Source organism: Nomascus leucogenys, chromosome 10 (assembly GCF_006542625.1).
Source record: "Nomascus leucogenys isolate Asia chromosome 10, Asia_NLE_v1, whole genome shotgun sequence".
Lineage (NCBI taxonomy): Eukaryota > Metazoa > Chordata > Mammalia > Primates > Hylobatidae > Nomascus > Nomascus leucogenys.
The window spans coordinates 61,119,795-61,137,482 of NC_044390.1; the positions used below are offsets into that span (position 1 = coordinate 61,119,795).

The following is a 17,688-nucleotide window of genomic DNA, read 5'->3' on the forward strand; positions in this document are numbered from 1 at the left end:
CTCTGGATCCTTGATGGGAGGGATAGTGGGAGCAAATGACAGTGGAAGCACACTGACTCAATCCAAACCTCAAACCCAACCCCAATCCTCCCTCAATACTGACACCCAGTGTGAACTCAATCCAAGAATCGGAGTCAATCCCAACCCAACCATGTCGTCCGCTCAATACCGACACTCAGTATGAACTCACCCTCAGAATCTGAGTCAATCTCAACCCAACTGTGTCTTCCCCTCAATGCTGACACCCAATATGAACTCAACCCCAGAATCTTATTCAATCCCAACCCAACGATGTCTTCCCCTCAGTACCAACAACCAATATGAACCCAATCCCAGATTCAGAGTCAACCCCAACCCAACCATGTCTTCTTCTCAATACTGACATCCAATGTGAACTCAACCCTAGAATTTGGCTCAATCCCAATCCAACCATGTCTTCCCCTCAGTGCTGACACCCAATGTGAACTCAACCCCAGAATCTGATTCAATCCCAATCCAACCATATCTTCCCATCAATACTAACATCCAATATGAACTCACCCCCAGAATCTGATTCAATCCTGACCCAACCGTGTCTTCCCCTCAGTGCCAACACCCAGTGGGAACTCAACCCCAGAATCTGGCCCAATCCCAATCCAACCATGTCTTTCCCTCAATACCGACACCCAATATGAACTCAACCCTAGAATTTAGCTCAATCCCAATCCAACCATGTCTTCCCCTCAATGCTGACACCCAATGTGAACTCAACCCTAGAATCTGATTCAATCCCAACCCAACCATGTGTTCCCCCTCAATACCAACACCCAATGTGAACTCAACCCCAGAATCTTGCCCAGTCCCAACCCAACCATATCTTTCCCCCAATACCAAAATCCAGTATGAACTCACCCCCAGAATTTGGCTCAATCTCAACTCCAACCATGTCTTCCCCTCAATGCCAACATCCAATATGGACTCAATCCCAGAATCTGGTTCAATCTCAACCTCATCCTCAACTTTGATCTGCCCCTCTATATCGATGTCCAATATACACTCAACTCTAAAATCGGACTAAATTCCAACCTAAACCCAGCTCTGAAGCCCACTTCAGCCCCAGTCTCAATTCTGCTCATGACCTTAACCTCAGTCCTACTCAAACCTTATCTTCAGCCAGGTGCGGTGGCTCATGCCTGTAATCCTAGTACTTCGGGAGGCCAAGGTGGGTGGATCACCTGAGGTCAGGAGTTCAATATCAGCCTGGCCAAAATGGTGAAACTCCATCTCTACTAAAAACACACAAAAAAACTATCTGGGCATAGTGGCGGGTCCCTGTAATCCCAGCTACTTGGGAGGCTGTGCCAGAAGAATTGCTTGAACCAAGGAGGCAGAGGTTGCAGTGAGCCAAGATAGCACCACGGCACTCCAGCCTGCGCGATAGAAGGAGACTCTGTCTCAAAAAAAAAAAAAAAGCCAGGCACGGTGGCTCACACTTGTAATCCCAGCTACTCGGGAAGCTGAAGCAGGAGAATTGCTTGAACCAGGGAGGCAGAGTTTGCAGTGAGCAGAGATCGCGCCACTGCACTCCAGCCTGGGTGACAAAGTGAGACTCCTTCTCAAAACAAAACAAAAAACAAAAACAAAAACAAACAAACAACAGCCTTATCTTCAAATCTCTTAACCAAGCCCTGACCCAGACCTGTCCTTTTTTGTTTATTACCATGCAATAGGAACATATGGCCTTATCCTTAACCCCAACTCTGACCCACTCTTCCAATGCTGACCCCAGACCTGAACTCAAACTTTGAATATGACCCTGGGCCCAACCTCAAACCCAACTCTAAATTCCATCTCAACCCCAGTTGAACCCTGCCCAAGACCTGAACCTCAATTGCAAATCTGACTCACTGTTTAACACTTTGACTCAATCCTTGACTTCATTCCCAAGCCCTGTTCCTTAACCTGGACCCCAACTCCAACTCAACCCTGACCCTCCCTAAACTTAATCTGAACCCTGACTCCAACCCTTAACCTCAGTCTTGACCCTTGAGCCTCACTCTACCCTAATCACTGACCCAAACCTTAAATGTGGCCCTGTTTGTGTTCTTCCAGGGAGCAGACGGGGCTCAGGGGCGCCGGGGACCCCCAGGCCTCTTTGGTCAGAAAGGAGATGACGGAGTCAGAGGCTTTGTGGGGGTGATTGGCCCTCCTGGACTGCAGGTGGGTGTCTGGGTTTGGGGGTGGCACTTCTGATCCTCCCTAGCTGGTGCCCCAATCTTGCTTCTTTGTTCCACAGGGGCTGCCAGGCCCTCCTGGAGAGAAAGGGGAGGTCGGAGACGTTGGGTCCATGGTATGCGCTCCCAGAGGAAGGTGGGAGGGGGAGGATGGTGGGGTTATAGGGTGGCAGCAGGCATTACATTCATTTGAGGGACATTGTCATTTTAAGAGCCCTGAGGGTCACCAGCATTGAGAGTGGTATCGGTGGTCAATGTGGCCTTTTGGGGGGGCCATGGGGTCACTGGATACTAATTCTGACCTTCCACAGGGTCCCCATGGAGCTCCAGGTCCTCGGGGTCCCCAAGGCCCCAGTGGATCAGAGGTGAGAACTCTTGGGGGGCCAGGAAGGCTCAGAGATGGGGACACCCATTTCCTAAGAAGAGGATGTTGAGATTCCACAGTCCCACTCTTACCCTTTGCTGTCTCTCCAGGGCACTCCAGGGCTGCCTGGAGGAGTTGGTCAGCCAGGCGCCGTGGGTGAGAAGGTGAGCGAGGGAAGGCAGGGGCTGCACGGGGGGAAGAGATGAATCTAGTCCTATTGGGCAGGGACGTTCTGGGGAGCCCCTCCCTGTCTGCCAGGATGGAACCTCTCCCCACTCTCACTTTGCCTCCTGCAGGGTGAGCCAGGGGACGCTGGAGACCCAGGGCCTCCAGGAGCCCCAGGCATCCCGGTGAGTGACTGTGTGATGTGGTCCCTGCACCCAAATCAGGGAACCCCTGACCCCTGGGCATCTTGGGCCACTTTGACCTCTGGGCAGTCCAAGATCGTCCACTCACCCCTGTCCTGTGACCATCCCTTATGACCTTGAGGAAGGACACCTGGAAGGTCTCAGATAGGGCTGCTATGTACAGTTCTGCAGGTTGCACACTGCACAAGGCTGCATGGCTCAGGGGTAGGTGAGGGCTCAAATCTGAGTCATGAGTCCTGACTTGAGGATGAGTTGCCCAGAGGGGGCCCCTCTTCTAATTCACTCAAGGGCAGCACATGGGCTAGGCCAACCTTGCACATGACCAGTGGGCACCTAGACCATCCAGACCTTTCACTGTCTTAAGTCCTAGCTCCTTCTGACCTTTGACCCTTGGACAACCTAGGCTACTCTGAACCCTGACCCCAGAAAAGTCCCAGACCACCCCAATGCCTGAATCCAAATATGCTAATCCTTGATCCCTGGAAAGTCCAGACCACTCTGACCTCTGACCTCTTTCTATAAAGGGGCCCAAGGGAGACATTGGTGAAAAGGGGGACTCAGGCCCATCTGGAGCTGCTGGACCCCCAGGCAAGAAAGGTCCCCCTGGAGAGGATGGAGCCAAAGGGAGCGTGGTGAGTCCTGGGGGGGAAGTGGGGGCAGACATGGGAGGGGGCACTTGAATGTTCTTGAAGCTCTCCCAAACTTTTTTTTTTTTCTTTGAGAAGGAGTCTTGCTCTGTCACCAGTCTGGAGTGCAGTGGCATGATCTCAGCTCACTGCAACCTCCGCCTCCCGGGTTCAAGTGATTCTTCTGCCTCAGCCTCCCAAGTAGCCGGGACTACAGGCACGCGCCACCACACCCGGCTAATTTTTGTATTTTTAGTAGAGATGGGTATTCACTATGTTGGCCAGGTTGGTCTCGATCTCCTGACCTCATGATCTGCGTGCCTTGGCCTCCCAAAGTGCTGGGATTACAGGCGTGAGCCACCGCGCCTGGCCAAAGCTCTCCCAAACTTCTAGCCAGGGATTGCATCCTCTAATTTGCTGATCTCATGAGCAACCCCCAGAACACGGATGAATGAATGAATGGGTGGATTGATGGATTAATGAATCAGTGGATGAATGTATGAATGAATGAATTAATGAATGGATAAGTGACTAACTGAGTGGATGGATGAATATGTGAATGAATAAATGGATGAATAAATGAGTGAATGAATGGATGAACGAGTGAATGAATGGATGAACGAGTGAATGAATGGGTGAATGAATTAATTAATGGAAAAATGAATAAATCAGTGGATATATGAATATGTGAATGAATGGATGAATGAGTAAATTAATGGATGAATAAGTAAATTAATGGATGCATGAATGTTAATGAATGGATGCATGAAGAGTGGCCGAATGGACAAATGAGTGAGTGAATGAGTGAATGGATGCATGAATGAATGGAGGCATAAGTGAACAAAATGACTGAAGAGATGAGTGAATGAATGAATGGATGGATGGATGAGTGAATTAGTGAATAAACGTGTGAATGAAACATAAACTTACAGTGGTTATACATCATTGAATGGCACGAAAGTTGATTTCACAGCAGATCATTCTAACACTGTTGTAAAGGTTAAGGTTGAATTGGGTCAGATTTGGGGTGGATGTGGGATTTGGCCTTGAGGCAAAGGTTGAGGCCCTTCTGCCACCACAGTAGGGTTTGGGGTGGGTGGAGGTCAGGAAGGGGCTTTAGCATCTGTGGGACCTCGACTTGAATCGCATTGTTTGGAGTGTCCCTTCTCTGAGTGTATGAATGAATGGATGGATGGATGAATGAATGAATGAATGAATGAATGAATAGACAAATGAATGGCCAGTTTTCTCTGTGAGTCCCGAGCTGGGAGGCTGTGAGGAGGCTGCAGCGAGACCATGCGTGCAGCATTCTTAGCTCAGCGTCTGCACCCATGAAACATGAGAATGTTCACTCTACCAAGCCAGGGATTTTATGTTTTGTTCACTAATGTGTCCCCAGAAACCAAACTGTTCCTGGATACAGTTGATCTGTTCCATAAATGCATGATTGCTCCACAATTCAGAGATGTGATTATTAATCATTCTGTGTTCCAGGGCCCCACGGGGCTCCCCGGAGATCTAGGGCCCCCAGGAGACCCTGGAGTTTCAGTGAGTGTGACCCCCTCCCCAGCACCGGGCACTCCCACCTCCCACCTACTCCCTCAAGCTGCTCACATTCCTGGGGGTCCCCAGAGAAGTGAAGCGGGAGCATCTGCAGGGGCCTTGGGTATATGCCCCAATCCTGGCATATTTCCTAATTCTGTCCCCATCTCCCCACCCCTGCAGACCTGGGCACTGACAGTGGAACCAATAACCTTCTTTTGCCTCCCAGCCCCCACCCCAAATTTTCACGTACCCTCATCACCCCTCCCAACTCTGTCTTCCCCCCATGCAGGGCATAGATGGTTCCCCAGGGGAGAAGGGAGACCCTGGTGACATTGGGGGACCGGTGAGTGGGAAAACAGAGGGTGTGGTGCTGAGGGCGGGGGGGTTGGGGAGCTAAAGAGTGAATTGGGGGGGGCAGGGGAGTGGGCTAGTGGGGTACCCAAGGCCCCTGCAGATGCTCCCGCTTCACTTCTCTGGGGACCCCCAGGAATGTGAGCAGCTTGAGGGAGTAGGTGGGAGGTGGGAGTGCCCGGTGCTGGGGTGAGGCTTGGGGAAGGCTGTCTTCTGGTCCAAGGCATCCTAAAACAGGCTCAAACAATGTTAGCTGAGACCACAGCTGGTGTCCTTGTCTCCTCCAGGGTCCTCCTGGAGCTTCTGGGGAACCCGGCGCCCCCGGGCCCCCCGGCAAGAGGGTGAGTGATACGCCACCTCCTGGGTCTTTGGTTTATCTACAGCCCCCACTCACCTTACAGACCCCAGTCATCCCACAGCCCTCAACTCACCCACAGCCTCCATTCACCCACAGACCCCACTCACTCCACAGCCTCTACTCACCCCACAGACCCCACACACTCCACAGACCCCACTCACCCCACAGACCCCACACACTCCACAGACCCCACTCACCTTACAGCCCCCACTCACCCCACAGACCCCACTCAGCCACAGACCACACTCACCCCACAGACCCCACTCACCCCACAGCCCCCACTCACCCACAGACCCCACTCACCCACAGACCCCAACTCACCCCACAGCCCCCACTCACCCACAGACCCCACTCACCCCCACAGCCCCCATTCAACCACAGACCTCACCCACCCCACAGATCCCACTCACCCACAGACCTCAGTCACCCACAGACCCCACTCGCCCAGACCTCACTCACCTTACAGACCCCCACTCACCCATAACCCCCAATCACCCAGACCCCACTCACCCCTCAGACCCTCGGTCAGCCCCTAGACCCCCCCCTCACTGTCTTTCCCTCCCAGGGTCCTTCAGGCCACATGGGTCGAGAAGGCAGAGAAGGGGAGAAAGGTGCCAAGGTGAGTCCCCCTGGCAAGGGGAAGGGTCCCTGCACTACTCTAGGCCAACAGTGGGGCCATCAGGAGAGGGTGGACCTGTGAACACCATGCACCTACTCCCTCCCTATCCCAGATGCTTCTCGGCAGGGGGTCAGGAGGCAGGAACCCTCTGACTCTGGCCCCTCCCTTGCCTGTGTCCATTTCAGGGGGAGCCAGGTCCTGATGGGCCCCCAGGGAGGACGGGTCCAATGGGGGCTCGAGGGCCCCCTGGACGTGTGGGGCCTGAGGGTCTTCGAGGGATCCCCGGCCCTGTGGTGAGTGGAGCGGGGCAGGGGTGGGACAGGGTGGATCCAGCCCCTCTGCCTGCTCCCAGCTTGTGATCCCATCACCGTTTGGAGGGGCTGCCCCTGGTGCATGGTTGGGGGGGTCCACACTGGGTTCTGACACGGTGCAGCCCACCCCATGTTCTGTTCCATTCTCAGGGTGAACCAGGCCTCCTGGGAGCCCCTGGACAGATGGGCCCTCCCGGCCCCCTGGTAAGAGACTTGTTCATCCTTGAGGTCTTGGCTCTGAGGACCACTCTGGGCACCTAGTGGCCACCCAGTGAGCATTGGTGTAGGCTGACCCTCACTGACCATCCGAGTGTCCACATTGCCTGTCTCTACTAACCATCTGCTCTGACCTTCCACCTTGATAGTCTACACTGCCCATCTCTCTAACCCTCTGTTCTAACACTCCACCTTGATGATCTACACTGCCCATCTCTATAACCCTCTGCTCTGACCTTCCACCTTGATGGTCTACACTGCCCACCTCTATAACCCTCTGCTCTAATACTCCACCTTGATGATCTACACTGCCCATCTCTATAACCCTCTGCTCTAATACTCCACCTTGATGGTCTACACTGACCACACTGACCCTCCATCTTGATGCCTACACTGACTCTCCATCTTGATGGTCTACACTGATCACCCACGCTGACCTTGGCCACTGACCAGTCACGTTGTCCATCCTCCAATCAACCCCTCATTAGCTCTCATCGTCCCACCTTGGTGGCCTATGCTGATCATCCCTTGACCCCATCCCTGGTAATTCCCATTTGAAATCTGCGTAATTTCCCATTTGACCATCCCCTAACCACCCACACAGACCTCGAGAGTTCACATTTGAGAATCCCTGACTGACCCTTGCTCTTCTCCCAGGGGCCCTCTGGCCTCCCAGGGCTGAAGGGAGACGCTGGCCCCAAGGGAGAAAAGGTAAGGATATCATTCCATTATTCTCTTCCCCATCTCCTCCCCTCTTTCCCTCCCTCCCTGGCTGGGGGGCTGGGAGATTGGCACATCCTCTGCACCCAAACTCATCACCGTAAGGCTCTAGGAGAAAAACCTCCCTGAATCCTCCCACATCCTCCCCTGTCTGTGCCTCTTTTGTCCTCCAGGGCCACATTGGATTGATCGGTCTCATTGGTCCCCCGGGGGAAGCCGGTGAGAAAGGAGATCAGGGGTTGCCAGGCGTGCAGGGACCCCCTGGTCCCAAGGGAGATCCTGTGAGTGTCCTGACCTGAGTGGGAAGAATATATTTGAAGGAGGGGGTGGGTTGAGAGACTGTGGGTGTGGGGTCTGGGAAATGTGCGTCTGGATTAATGAGGGTGTGTCTGGGGAAAATAGGTGGCTGTATCTGGGAACTGGCAAGTTGGAGGCTGAGTCTGGGGTTTGGGGTCTCCCTGTGGGGAATTGGAGGCTTGTCTAGGGTTTGGGGTCTTCCTTTGGTAGGATTGAAGGCTTGTCTGGGGGATGTGTCAGGGCAATAGTGTGTGAGCCACCAATACTGACCCTGATGTCCTTTCCCTAGGGTCCCCCTGGTCCCATTGGCTCTCTGGGTCACCCTGGGCCCCCAGGTGTGGAGGTGAGTATGAAGGGAATCTTTTGTGGGATTAGGTCACTATGGCGGTCCAGGCCAGGACCTCAGCTCTCCCTGTCTGTACCCTACAGGGCCCTCTGGGACAGAAAGGCTCAAAGGGGTCTCCGGTGAGTACACCCTGCTTCCGTGGGCTTACACATCCCAGCTCCCCACCCCCTCCACTGCACCAGAACCCTCCACGCCTCTGCCTTCATTTATTTATTTATTCATGCAATCCTGCATTCAACAAATATTTATTCAACACCTACAGTTGTATTTCATCAGATCCAAAATGCCATCAATTATAAGATGTACCATTATTTTACAAACTGCTAGGAAAGAAAACAATTCTGCCAAGTAAACTATGACTTGCCAAAGATGTTAAGAAGCTGATTTCAGAGACATTAAAACATGAAAAGAAAATTTGTGTCTAATGCTTAATGCTGAAAACTGCATGTCCCTTCCCCAAGGCTGTGTGTGAGTGTGTGAGACTGTGTGTGTGAGTGTATGTGTGTGTGAGTGTGTGACTGTGTGAGTGTGTGTGTGTGTGTGTGAGAGTGTGTGTTTGTGAGTGTGTGAGTGTGTGTGTGTGTCTGTGAGTGTGTGTGAGACTGTGTGTGTGAGTGTATGTGTGTGTGAGAGTGTGTGTGTGTTTGTGTGTATGTTGGTGGGAAGGGTCTCTATAGACAGCGTTCATTCTCCAAGTGACTTCTCCCTACAGGGGTCCATGGGCCCCCGTGGAGACACTGGACCTGCAGGCCCACCAGGCCCCCCGGTGAGTTCCCCAGGGAGGGGGGGAATGGACACCAAAACCTGGGGGGAGAGCAAGGACTATGTCTGGGTGTCCTCAGAGGGTCTTTCCGTGCCCAGCACTGGGCCAGGCACACACTAGGTGTTCAGAGGATGTAGGTGAAGAGGGTAGTTCCCTGCAAAACCCCAAGGAAGGTCTGGCTTGGGAGGTGGGGCTTGGAGGGACACCCATGGGGGCTCTGACCTGGGTCTTGTCTCTCGGACCCCATCTCTCCCTCCCTGTCTCTCTGCATCTCCCTTATCTGTCTGTCTCGATACTTGCGCCACTATTTCATCTTTTGTCTCTCTCCCTGCTCTCTCTCCCTCTGTCTCTGCTATTCTTGCGTTTGCTCTTTTGTCCTCTTACAACTTGGCTTCCCCCCATCTCTGAATCTGTCTCTCTCTTTCCTGTGTGTCTCTCCCTGTCTGCTTATCTCTCCTTTCTCTATCTCTGCCCCTTGTTTATCTCTCTCCTCTTTCTCATTTGTGTCTCTCTGCCTCTTCATCTCTGCCTGTCTCTCTTTCTCCCGCTCTCTCCCTCCCCCATCTCCCCTCTCTTCTCCTCCGTCCCCATCCCCCACGCCCAGGGTCCCCCTGCCGAGCTGCACGGGTTGCGCAGGCGCCGGCGCTTCGTCCCAGTCCCCCTCCCAGTCGTGGAGGGCGGCCTGGAAGAGGTGCTGGCCTCGCTCACATCGCTGAGCTTGGAGCTGGAGCAGCTGCGGCGTCCTCCTGGCACTGCGGAGCGCCCGGGCCTCGTGTGCCACGAGCTGCACCGCAACCACCCGCACCTGCCTGATGGTGAGGTCTGGTCCCCCCGCCACTTGGATGGGCGGAGGTGGGGATGTGGGGGGGGGCGTTGGGGTCCGTCTGGTGCCATTCGGACTCACCCACCCTGCCTGGCTTTGCGGCAGGGGAATACTGGATTGACCCTAACCAGGGCTGCGCGCGGGACTCGTTCAGGGTTTTTTGCAACTTCACGGCGGGAGGAGAGACCTGCCTCTATCCCGACAAGAAGTTCGAGATCGTGAGTAACCCAAACCTCTCATCGCCTCACCCAGGAAGGGCTGTCCCCGGCTCCCCACACCCACACCCACCTTGTCTGAGACGTTATTCTTCCTTCAACTGGCATTTATTGAGCACTTACTGTATGCCAAGTCCCGCCTCAAGAGCTGGGACTACAGCAGAGGATCAAAAAGAAAAAAATCAGGCCAGCCTGGTGGCACATGACTATAATCTCAGCATTTTGGGAGGCTGAGGCGGGAGGATCGCTTGAGGTCAGGAGTTCGAGACCAGCCGGAGCAACATAGCAAAACCCCATTTCTACAAAAATTAAAAAATTGGCCGGGCATGGTGGTGTGAGCCTGTAGTCCCAGCTACTCTGGAGACTGAGGCGGGAGGATCTTTTGAGCCCTAGAGGCGGAGGTTGCAGTGAGCTGAGATTGTGCCACTGCACTCCAGCCTGGGCGACAGAGTGAGACTCCATCTCAAAAAAAAAAAGAAAGAAAGAAAGAAAAGAAAACAAACTATCTCTGCTTTTATGGAACTCATACCTTCCATGGGAAGACAGACAAGGAAAACTCCAAAAGAAATCAATAGGCTGGGTGTGGTAGCTCGCGCCTGTAATCCCAGTACTTTGGGCGGCCAAGGGGAGCAGATCACATGAGGTCAGGAGTTTGAGACCAGGCTGACCAACATGGTGAAACCTCGTCTCTACTAAAAATACAAAAATTAGCTAAATGTGGTGGCAGGCACCTGTAATCCCAGCTACTCGGGGGCTGAAGCAGCAGAGTCACTTGAACCTGGGAGACAGAGGTTGCAATGAGCCAAGATTGTACTATTGCACTCCAGCCTGGGCGACAGAGTGAGACTCCACCTAGAAAAAAAAAAAAGAAGGCCGGGCCCGGTGGCTTACGCCTGTAATCCCAGCACTTTGGGAGGCTGAGGCGGGCGGATCACAAGGTCAGGAGATCGAGACCATCCCGGCTAACATGGTGAAACCCTGTCTCTACTAAAAAAAACACAAAAAATTAGCCTGGCTTTGTGGCAGGCGCCTGTAGTCCCAGCTACTCGGGAGGCTGAGGCAGGAGAATGGCATGAAACCGGGAGGTGGAGCTTGCATTGAGCCGAGATCGCGCCACTGCACTCCAGCCTGGGTGACAGAGCGAGACTCCGTCTCAAAAAAAAAAAGAAAAGAAAAAAAAAAAGAAAGTATCTACTTCATAGAGTGGCGTGCAGTTCAGATACTGATGCAAAAACAAATATCAGTGAACCGTTTTGTTTTTTTGTGTGTGTGAGACAGAGGCTGGCTCTGTCTCCCAGGCTGGAATGCAGTGGCGTGATCTCAGCTCACTGCAACATCTGCCTCCCAGATTCAAGCGATTCTCCCGCCTCAGCCTCCCCAATAGCTGTAATTACAGGTATGCACCACCACGCCCAGCTGATTTTTTTGTATTTTTTTTTTTAGTAGAGATGGGGTTTCACCACGTTGGTTAGGCTGGTCTTGACCTCAGGTGATCTGCCCACCTTGGCCTCCCAAAGTGCTGGGATTACAGGCGTGAGCCACCGCACATGGCCTTCAGGGAACATTTACTAAACCCTGACTACATGTGGTGCTGGGCTAATACCTCTATCTGCAGGTAAAGCACTTAGTAAGAACCTGGCCAGTGTAAGTGTGAAATAATATTTATTGTTATTGTTATTTTTGTCTGTTTTTCAGACAGGGTCTCACTCTGTCACCCAGGCTAGAGCACAGTGGTGGGATCACAGCTCACTGCAGCCTTAACCTCCTGGGTTCAGTGATCCTCCTGTCTCAGCCTCCTGAGTAGCTGTGCATCACAAAGGTGTGCATCACCATGCCTGGCTAATTTTTTAAATTTCTTATAGAGATGAGGGTCTCACTATGTTGCCCAGGCTGGTCTTAAACTGCTGGCCTCAAGAGATCCTCCTGCACTGGCCTCCCAAGGTATTGTGATTATAGGCATAAACCACCACACTCGGTCTCTTTTAATTTTTTTAGAGACAGGGTCTTTCTGTATCACCCAGGCTGGAGTGCAGTGGCATCATCATAGCTCACTGTAACCCAAAGCACTGGGATTAAGCAGTGGGAGAAAGCCACTGTGCCCAGCCCCATATTATTTTGTTCTTTTGAGACATAGTCTCACTCTGTTGCCCAGGCTGGAGTGCAGTGGCGTGATCCTGGTTCACTGCAACTTCCACCTCCCCGGTTCAAGCAATTCTCCTGCCTTAGCCTCCTGAGTAGCTGAGATTACGGGTTCCTGCCACCACACCCGGCTCATTTTGTATTGTATTTTTAGCAGAGACGGGGTTTCACCATGTTGGCCAGGCTGGTCTCAAACTTATGGCCTCAAGTGATCCACCCATCTCGGCCTCCCAAAGTGTTGAGATTACAGGTTTGAGCCACTGCGCCCGGCCCCATGTTGTTATTTTTAACTGGTTTATTTTCTCCTGGTGTAGTGGGAGCTCAGATGCCCAGTGGATGGGAATTTGGACAAGCTTGGACTTCCCACTGGGCCTGGAGTGCAGGACTTGATCCCTAAACAATTGCTAACATCTGAGGACCTCCTCATAACTCACCTGCTTAGCCTAAAGGGAGAGGCTGAGGCTGGGCACAGTGGCTCTTACCTGTAATCCTAGCACTTTGGGAGGCTGAGGCTGAGGTGGGAGGATTGCTTGAGCCCAGGAGTTCAAGACCAGCCTGGGCAACATAGAAAGACCCCCTCCACCCCCTCTCCAAAAAAAAAAAAAAAAACAGGCATGGTGGCACACTCCTATTATCCCAGCTACTTAGGAGGCTGAGGTCGGAGGATTGCTTGAACTTTGGAAGTCGAGGCTGCAGTGAGCCAGTGATCACACCACCGCACTCCAGCCTGGGTGACAGAACAAGACCCTGTCTCAAAAAATAAAAATTTAAAAAAGCTGGGCATGGGGGTGCACACCTGTAGTTCTAGCTACTTGGAAGGCTGCAGTGGGAGGATTGCTTGAGCCCAGGAGTTTGAGGCTGCAGTTAACTATGATTATGTCACTGCACTTCAGCCTGGGTGACAGAGTGAGATCCTGTCTCAAAAAATAATTAATTAATTAATTAAAATAAAATGGTACCATTGGAGATCCAGAGCTCAATCCCACTGGGGAGCCCTGGGAGACTGTGTAGCACAGGCACCTGAGAGTTATCCCCCTTGGAGGCGAGGGAGCTGGGGTATTTATCCATCAACTCCCATTAGTCATTGGGTGAGGGCTGCCTCAGGGGCATGAACCTCCTTCCCCCATTGTGCACTGGCAGAGCTCATCCATCCCAGAAGCCAGAGAACATCCTGACATAGTCACAGCAGCCTATGGTGTGAGGAGGGAAATGCAGATGGGATCTAGGTGGCACCAAGGGCGTCAGCTACAGTGACCCTCCCTTTTCTCCTCCAGGTGAAATTGGCCTCCTGGTCCAAGGAAAAGCCTGGAGGCTGGTATAGCACATTCCGTCGAGGGAAGAAGGTGAGTCACCAGAGGCCGAGGTGGGGAGTGGCATGAAAATTGATGGGAACCAGCAGGGGGGTTTGAGGGGTGGGTTCTGAGAGGTGAGATGAACAGGATAGGCTTTCCTCTACCTTCCTAGGGATCGCAAGCTGGAGGTGGGGTGGCAGCAGCATCAGATGTGTAACAGGCAGTCAACTGTCATACAGAATGATGGTGCCAGGACAGGGGAAGCACAGGGCATGGTGGAAATTTAGAGGCAGTGTTGGAAAGACCAGAAGGCTTACTGGTAGAGATCACAGCTCATCTGAAGCCTAAAGAATACACTGTGTTAGCAAGCTAGGAAGGACAAGGACAAGTGTTCCAGGGAGAGGGAAAGGCATATGCAAAGGCTCAGTCAAGACAGGGTCTGTTGAATTTGAAGAAGAAAAAGCCACATGGCTGGGTACAGTGGCCTGTAATTCCAGCACTTTGGGAGGCCAAGGTGGGCAGATCACCTGAGGTCAGGAGTTCAAGACCAGCCTGGCCAACATGGTAAAGCCCCATCTCTGCTAAAAATACAAAAAATCAGCCAGGCATGGTGATGTGTGCCTGTAATTCCAGCTACTCAGGAGGCTGAGGCAGGAAAATCACTTGAGCCCGGGAGGAAGAGGTTGCAGTGAGCCAAAACCGTGCCACTGCACTCCAGCCTGGGCAACAGAGTGAGATTCCGTCTCAAAAAAAAAAAAAAAAAAAAAAGCATTATTAAGATATTTTGTATTTTTTCATATTAGTTCTTCAAAATCTGATGGAGATTTTACATTTATAGTACATCACAATTTGAATGCTAAATTTTATTGGGAATATTTGATCTATATTTAGATTTCATAAAACCATTGAAAAACAGTTCAAAAAGTAGATTCAGACTCAAGTTGTTCCAAACATAAGCTTTCTGATAACTGGATTGAAGCTCAGTCATTAGTTATGATTTTTTTTTTTTTTTGAGATGGAGTCTTGCTCTGTTGCCCAGGCTGGAGTGAAGTGGTGCGATCTCAGCTCACTGCAAGCTCCGCCTCCTGGGTTCACACCATTCTTCTGCCTCAACCTCCCGAGTAGCTGGGACTACAGGAGCCCACCACTGTGCCCGGCTAATTTTTTGTATTTTTTTAGTAGAGACGGGGTTTCACCATGTTAGCCAGGATGGTCTCGATCTCCTGACGTCATGATCCACCCGCCTCAGCCTCCCAAAGTGCTGGGATTACAGACATGAGCCACTGCGCCCGTCCCCAGTTATGAATTTTCTTAAGTAAAAAAATTAAATGAAGTTAAAAAAAAAAGTCCCAGCCAGGCATGGTGGTGTGCACCTGTAGTCCCAGCTACTTGGGAGGCTGAGATGGGAGGATGACTTGAGCTCAGGAGATGGAGGCTCGAATGAGCCAGGATTGTGCCAGTGCACTCCACCTTGGGCGAAAGAGCAAGACCCCAACCCCTACCCTCCAAAAAAGGAAAAAAATTAAACAAAGTAAAAAAAAAAAATCCCTCCTTCAAATCAGCCACATTTCAAGTGCTCAAAAGCTACATGGCTATTAGACATGTGGCTGCCATATTGGACAGGGCAGAAATCACGTATTCAGGGACAGTGAGCTCTGTAGATCCAGCGACTCACAAGAGTGGAGGCAGAGTTGTGTCTTCTGGGTGGGGAGGAGTGTGTTAAAACCCTGGATTAGTGGATGAAGCAATCAGAATTTGGGAGGTCAGATGGAGTGGGCATGGAGGCCTACTGGATGGAGAAGTGGACGGAGTGGATGTTCAGGTGACTCTTGGGATTCTGCCAGGGATCTCTAGGTGGCTGGTGGGACCTCCTCAGAGATGGCGACACGGGAGGGGTGGCTTTCTGCCAGTGGATGGAGATTCCGGGGGCTGGGTTCTGCAGAAAGAGGCTCATGGAGCCCCTCACCCTCTGCCTTGCCCTCCTCCCACCAGTTCTCCTACGTGGACGCCGACGGGTCTCCAGTGAATGTCGTGCAGCTGAACTTCCTGAAACTGCTGAGTGCCACTGCTCGCCAGAACTTCACCTACTCCTGCCAGAATGCGGCTGCCTGGCTGGACGAAGCCACGGGTGACCACAGCCGCTCCGCCCGCTTCCTTGGCACCAATGGAGAGGAGCTGTCCTTCAACCAGACGACAGCAGCCACTGTCAGCGTCCCCCAGGATGGCTGCCGGGTAAGAGGGTGGGGCAGTGGCCAGCTAGAGAGGGGAGGAAAAACCTCAGCCACCCTCCCCGTAACTCACCATCTCTGTCTTCTCTGTGGACAGCTCCGGAAAGGACAGACGAAGACGCTTTTTGAATTCAGCTCTTCTCGAGCGGGATTTCTGCCCCTGTGGGATGTGGCGGCCACTGACTTTGGCCAGACGAACCAAAAGTTTGGGTTTGAACTGGGCCCCGTCTGCTTCAGCAGCTGAGAGTGTCCGGGGTGGGAGGGACCGTGAGGGAGCCCCAGAATGGGGTGCATTTGGTGCTGAGGCTTTGAAGCCACCGTATTTATCGTTACCTGTGACTCTGGAGCCAATGGGATGTGACGTCGCTCATCACAGTCAGTCATTCCTTCTCCTTTCCAGGGCGCTGGGGGCTGGGCTTCCCTGGCCCAAGGGTCCAGCCTCCTCTCACCCCATTCCAGGTGGCATACTGCAGTCTGGCTCTTCCTCCCCTCCCTCCCCACCCAAGCCTCACCTCCCCACCCCTTGAACCCCCATGCAATGAGCTTCTAACTCAGAGCTGATGAACAAAAGCCCCCCACCCCCCAATGCCTGCCTCCTCACTCCTCCGTCGCTGCCCTTCACACCTTTTGGTGCTACCCCTCCCCAGAGTTAAGCACTGGATGTCTCCTGATCCCAGGCTGGGACCCCCACCCTCACCCTCTTTGATCCTTTCTACTTCCATGGTGAAAGGACTGAAGTCAGACTACAGAGGGAAGAGGGACTTCCCTTGACTGGGTTGTGTTTCTTCTCCTGCCTCAGCCCAGCTCTGCAAATCCCCTCCCCCTGCCCCCCACCTCCCCAGGCTCACCTTGCCATGCCAGGTGGTTTGGGGACCAAGATGGTGGGGGGTGAATCAGGATCCTAATGGTGCTGCCCTATTTATACCTGGGTCTGTATTAAAAGGGAAAATACCCCCTGTTGTAGATTTCATCTGCTTCCTCCTTAGGGAAGGCTGGGATATGATGAGAGATTCCAGCCCAAGCCCGGCCCCCCACTGCCAGGCCATAGGGCATAATTTGCATCTCAAATCTGAGAATAAACTGATGAACTGTGTTTTCTTCTCTGTGTATTTCTTTTTTTAATTTTTTTTGTTTGTTTTTATTTTTATTTATTTATCCTTGAGACGCAGTCTTGCTCTGTCGCCCAGGCTGGAGTGCAGTGGTGCAAGCTTGGCTCACTGCAACCTCTGCCTCCCGGCTTCAAACAATTCTCCTGCCTCAGCCTCCCTAGAAGCTGGGGTTACAGATGTGCACCACCACACCTGGCTAATTTTTGTAATTTTAGTAGAGATGGGATTTCACCTTGTTGGCGGGGCTGGTCTTGAACCCCTGACCTCAGGTGACCAGCCCGCCTCGGCCTCCCAAAGTGCTGGGATTACAGATGTGAGCCACCACGCTCGGCCCTTGTTTGCTCGTTTTTAGAGACTGGGTCTCACTCTGTCACCCAGTCTAGAGTGCAAGGGCATGATCATGGCTCACTGCAGCCTCCAACTCTGGGACTCAAGTGATCCTCCTTCTTCAGCCTCCTGAGTACCTGGGACCACAGGTATGCACCATCACACCCAGCTGGTTGTTTTGTGTGCATGTGTGTGTGTGTGTGTGTGTGTGTGTGTACAGATGGTGTCTTGCTTTGTTGCCCAGGCTTGTCTCAAACTACTAGCCTCAAGCAATCCTCCCACCTCAGCCTCCTGAGCTGCTGAGATTACAGGTATGGGCCACCTTGCCCAGCTCTTGATCTCTTTCACCTGATGTGGCCCATATCTGTCTTGGGATCTGGCTCTTGTCTCATCTGAGGTACCTGTCACCACCTGTATTAATTAGGTATGTCTTTTGGGAATCCAATTATAATGAGACT

General features: G+C 52.5%; 1 protein-coding gene across 4 annotated transcripts in view; it reads left to right on the top strand.

Moving 5' to 3' along the window:
* COL5A3 (collagen type V alpha 3 chain) overlaps positions 1 to 16,887 on the top strand; it is a 49,798-nt gene extending 32,911 nt beyond the window's left edge. For 3 of the 4 annotated variants that reach the window (XM_030820909.1, XM_030820911.1, XM_030820910.1), the window contains 22 exons: positions 2,092 to 2,199; positions 2,276 to 2,329; positions 2,525 to 2,578; positions 2,688 to 2,741; positions 2,874 to 2,927; positions 3,470 to 3,577; positions 5,066 to 5,119; positions 5,406 to 5,459; positions 5,755 to 5,808; positions 6,391 to 6,444; positions 6,630 to 6,737; positions 6,906 to 6,959; positions 7,629 to 7,682; positions 7,865 to 7,972; positions 8,278 to 8,331; positions 8,418 to 8,453; positions 9,047 to 9,100; positions 9,702 to 9,912; positions 10,026 to 10,138; positions 13,549 to 13,617; positions 15,559 to 15,798; positions 15,892 to 16,887. In XM_030820909.1, coding sequence (XP_030676769.1) covers positions 2,092 to 2,199; positions 2,276 to 2,329; positions 2,525 to 2,578; positions 2,688 to 2,741; positions 2,874 to 2,927; positions 3,470 to 3,577; positions 5,066 to 5,119; positions 5,406 to 5,459; positions 5,755 to 5,808; positions 6,391 to 6,444; positions 6,630 to 6,737; positions 6,906 to 6,959; positions 7,629 to 7,682; positions 7,865 to 7,972; positions 8,278 to 8,331; positions 8,418 to 8,453; positions 9,047 to 9,100; positions 9,702 to 9,912; positions 10,026 to 10,138; positions 13,549 to 13,617; positions 15,559 to 15,798; positions 15,892 to 16,038 — 1,896 coding nt within the window. In that variant the 3' untranslated portion in view covers positions 16,039 to 16,887. Of the gene's footprint in view, positions 1 to 2,091; positions 2,200 to 2,275; positions 2,330 to 2,524; positions 2,579 to 2,687; positions 2,742 to 2,873; positions 2,928 to 3,469; positions 3,578 to 5,065; positions 5,120 to 5,405; positions 5,460 to 5,754; positions 5,809 to 6,390; positions 6,445 to 6,629; positions 6,738 to 6,905; positions 7,027 to 7,628; positions 7,683 to 7,864; positions 7,973 to 8,277; positions 8,332 to 8,417; positions 8,454 to 9,046; positions 9,101 to 9,701; positions 9,913 to 10,025; positions 10,139 to 13,548; positions 13,618 to 15,558; positions 15,799 to 15,891 lie in introns of those variants that run through there. The other variant, XR_004032017.1, reaches the window with a different exon arrangement.
* Positions 16,888 to 17,688: the final 801 nt, after the last annotated feature.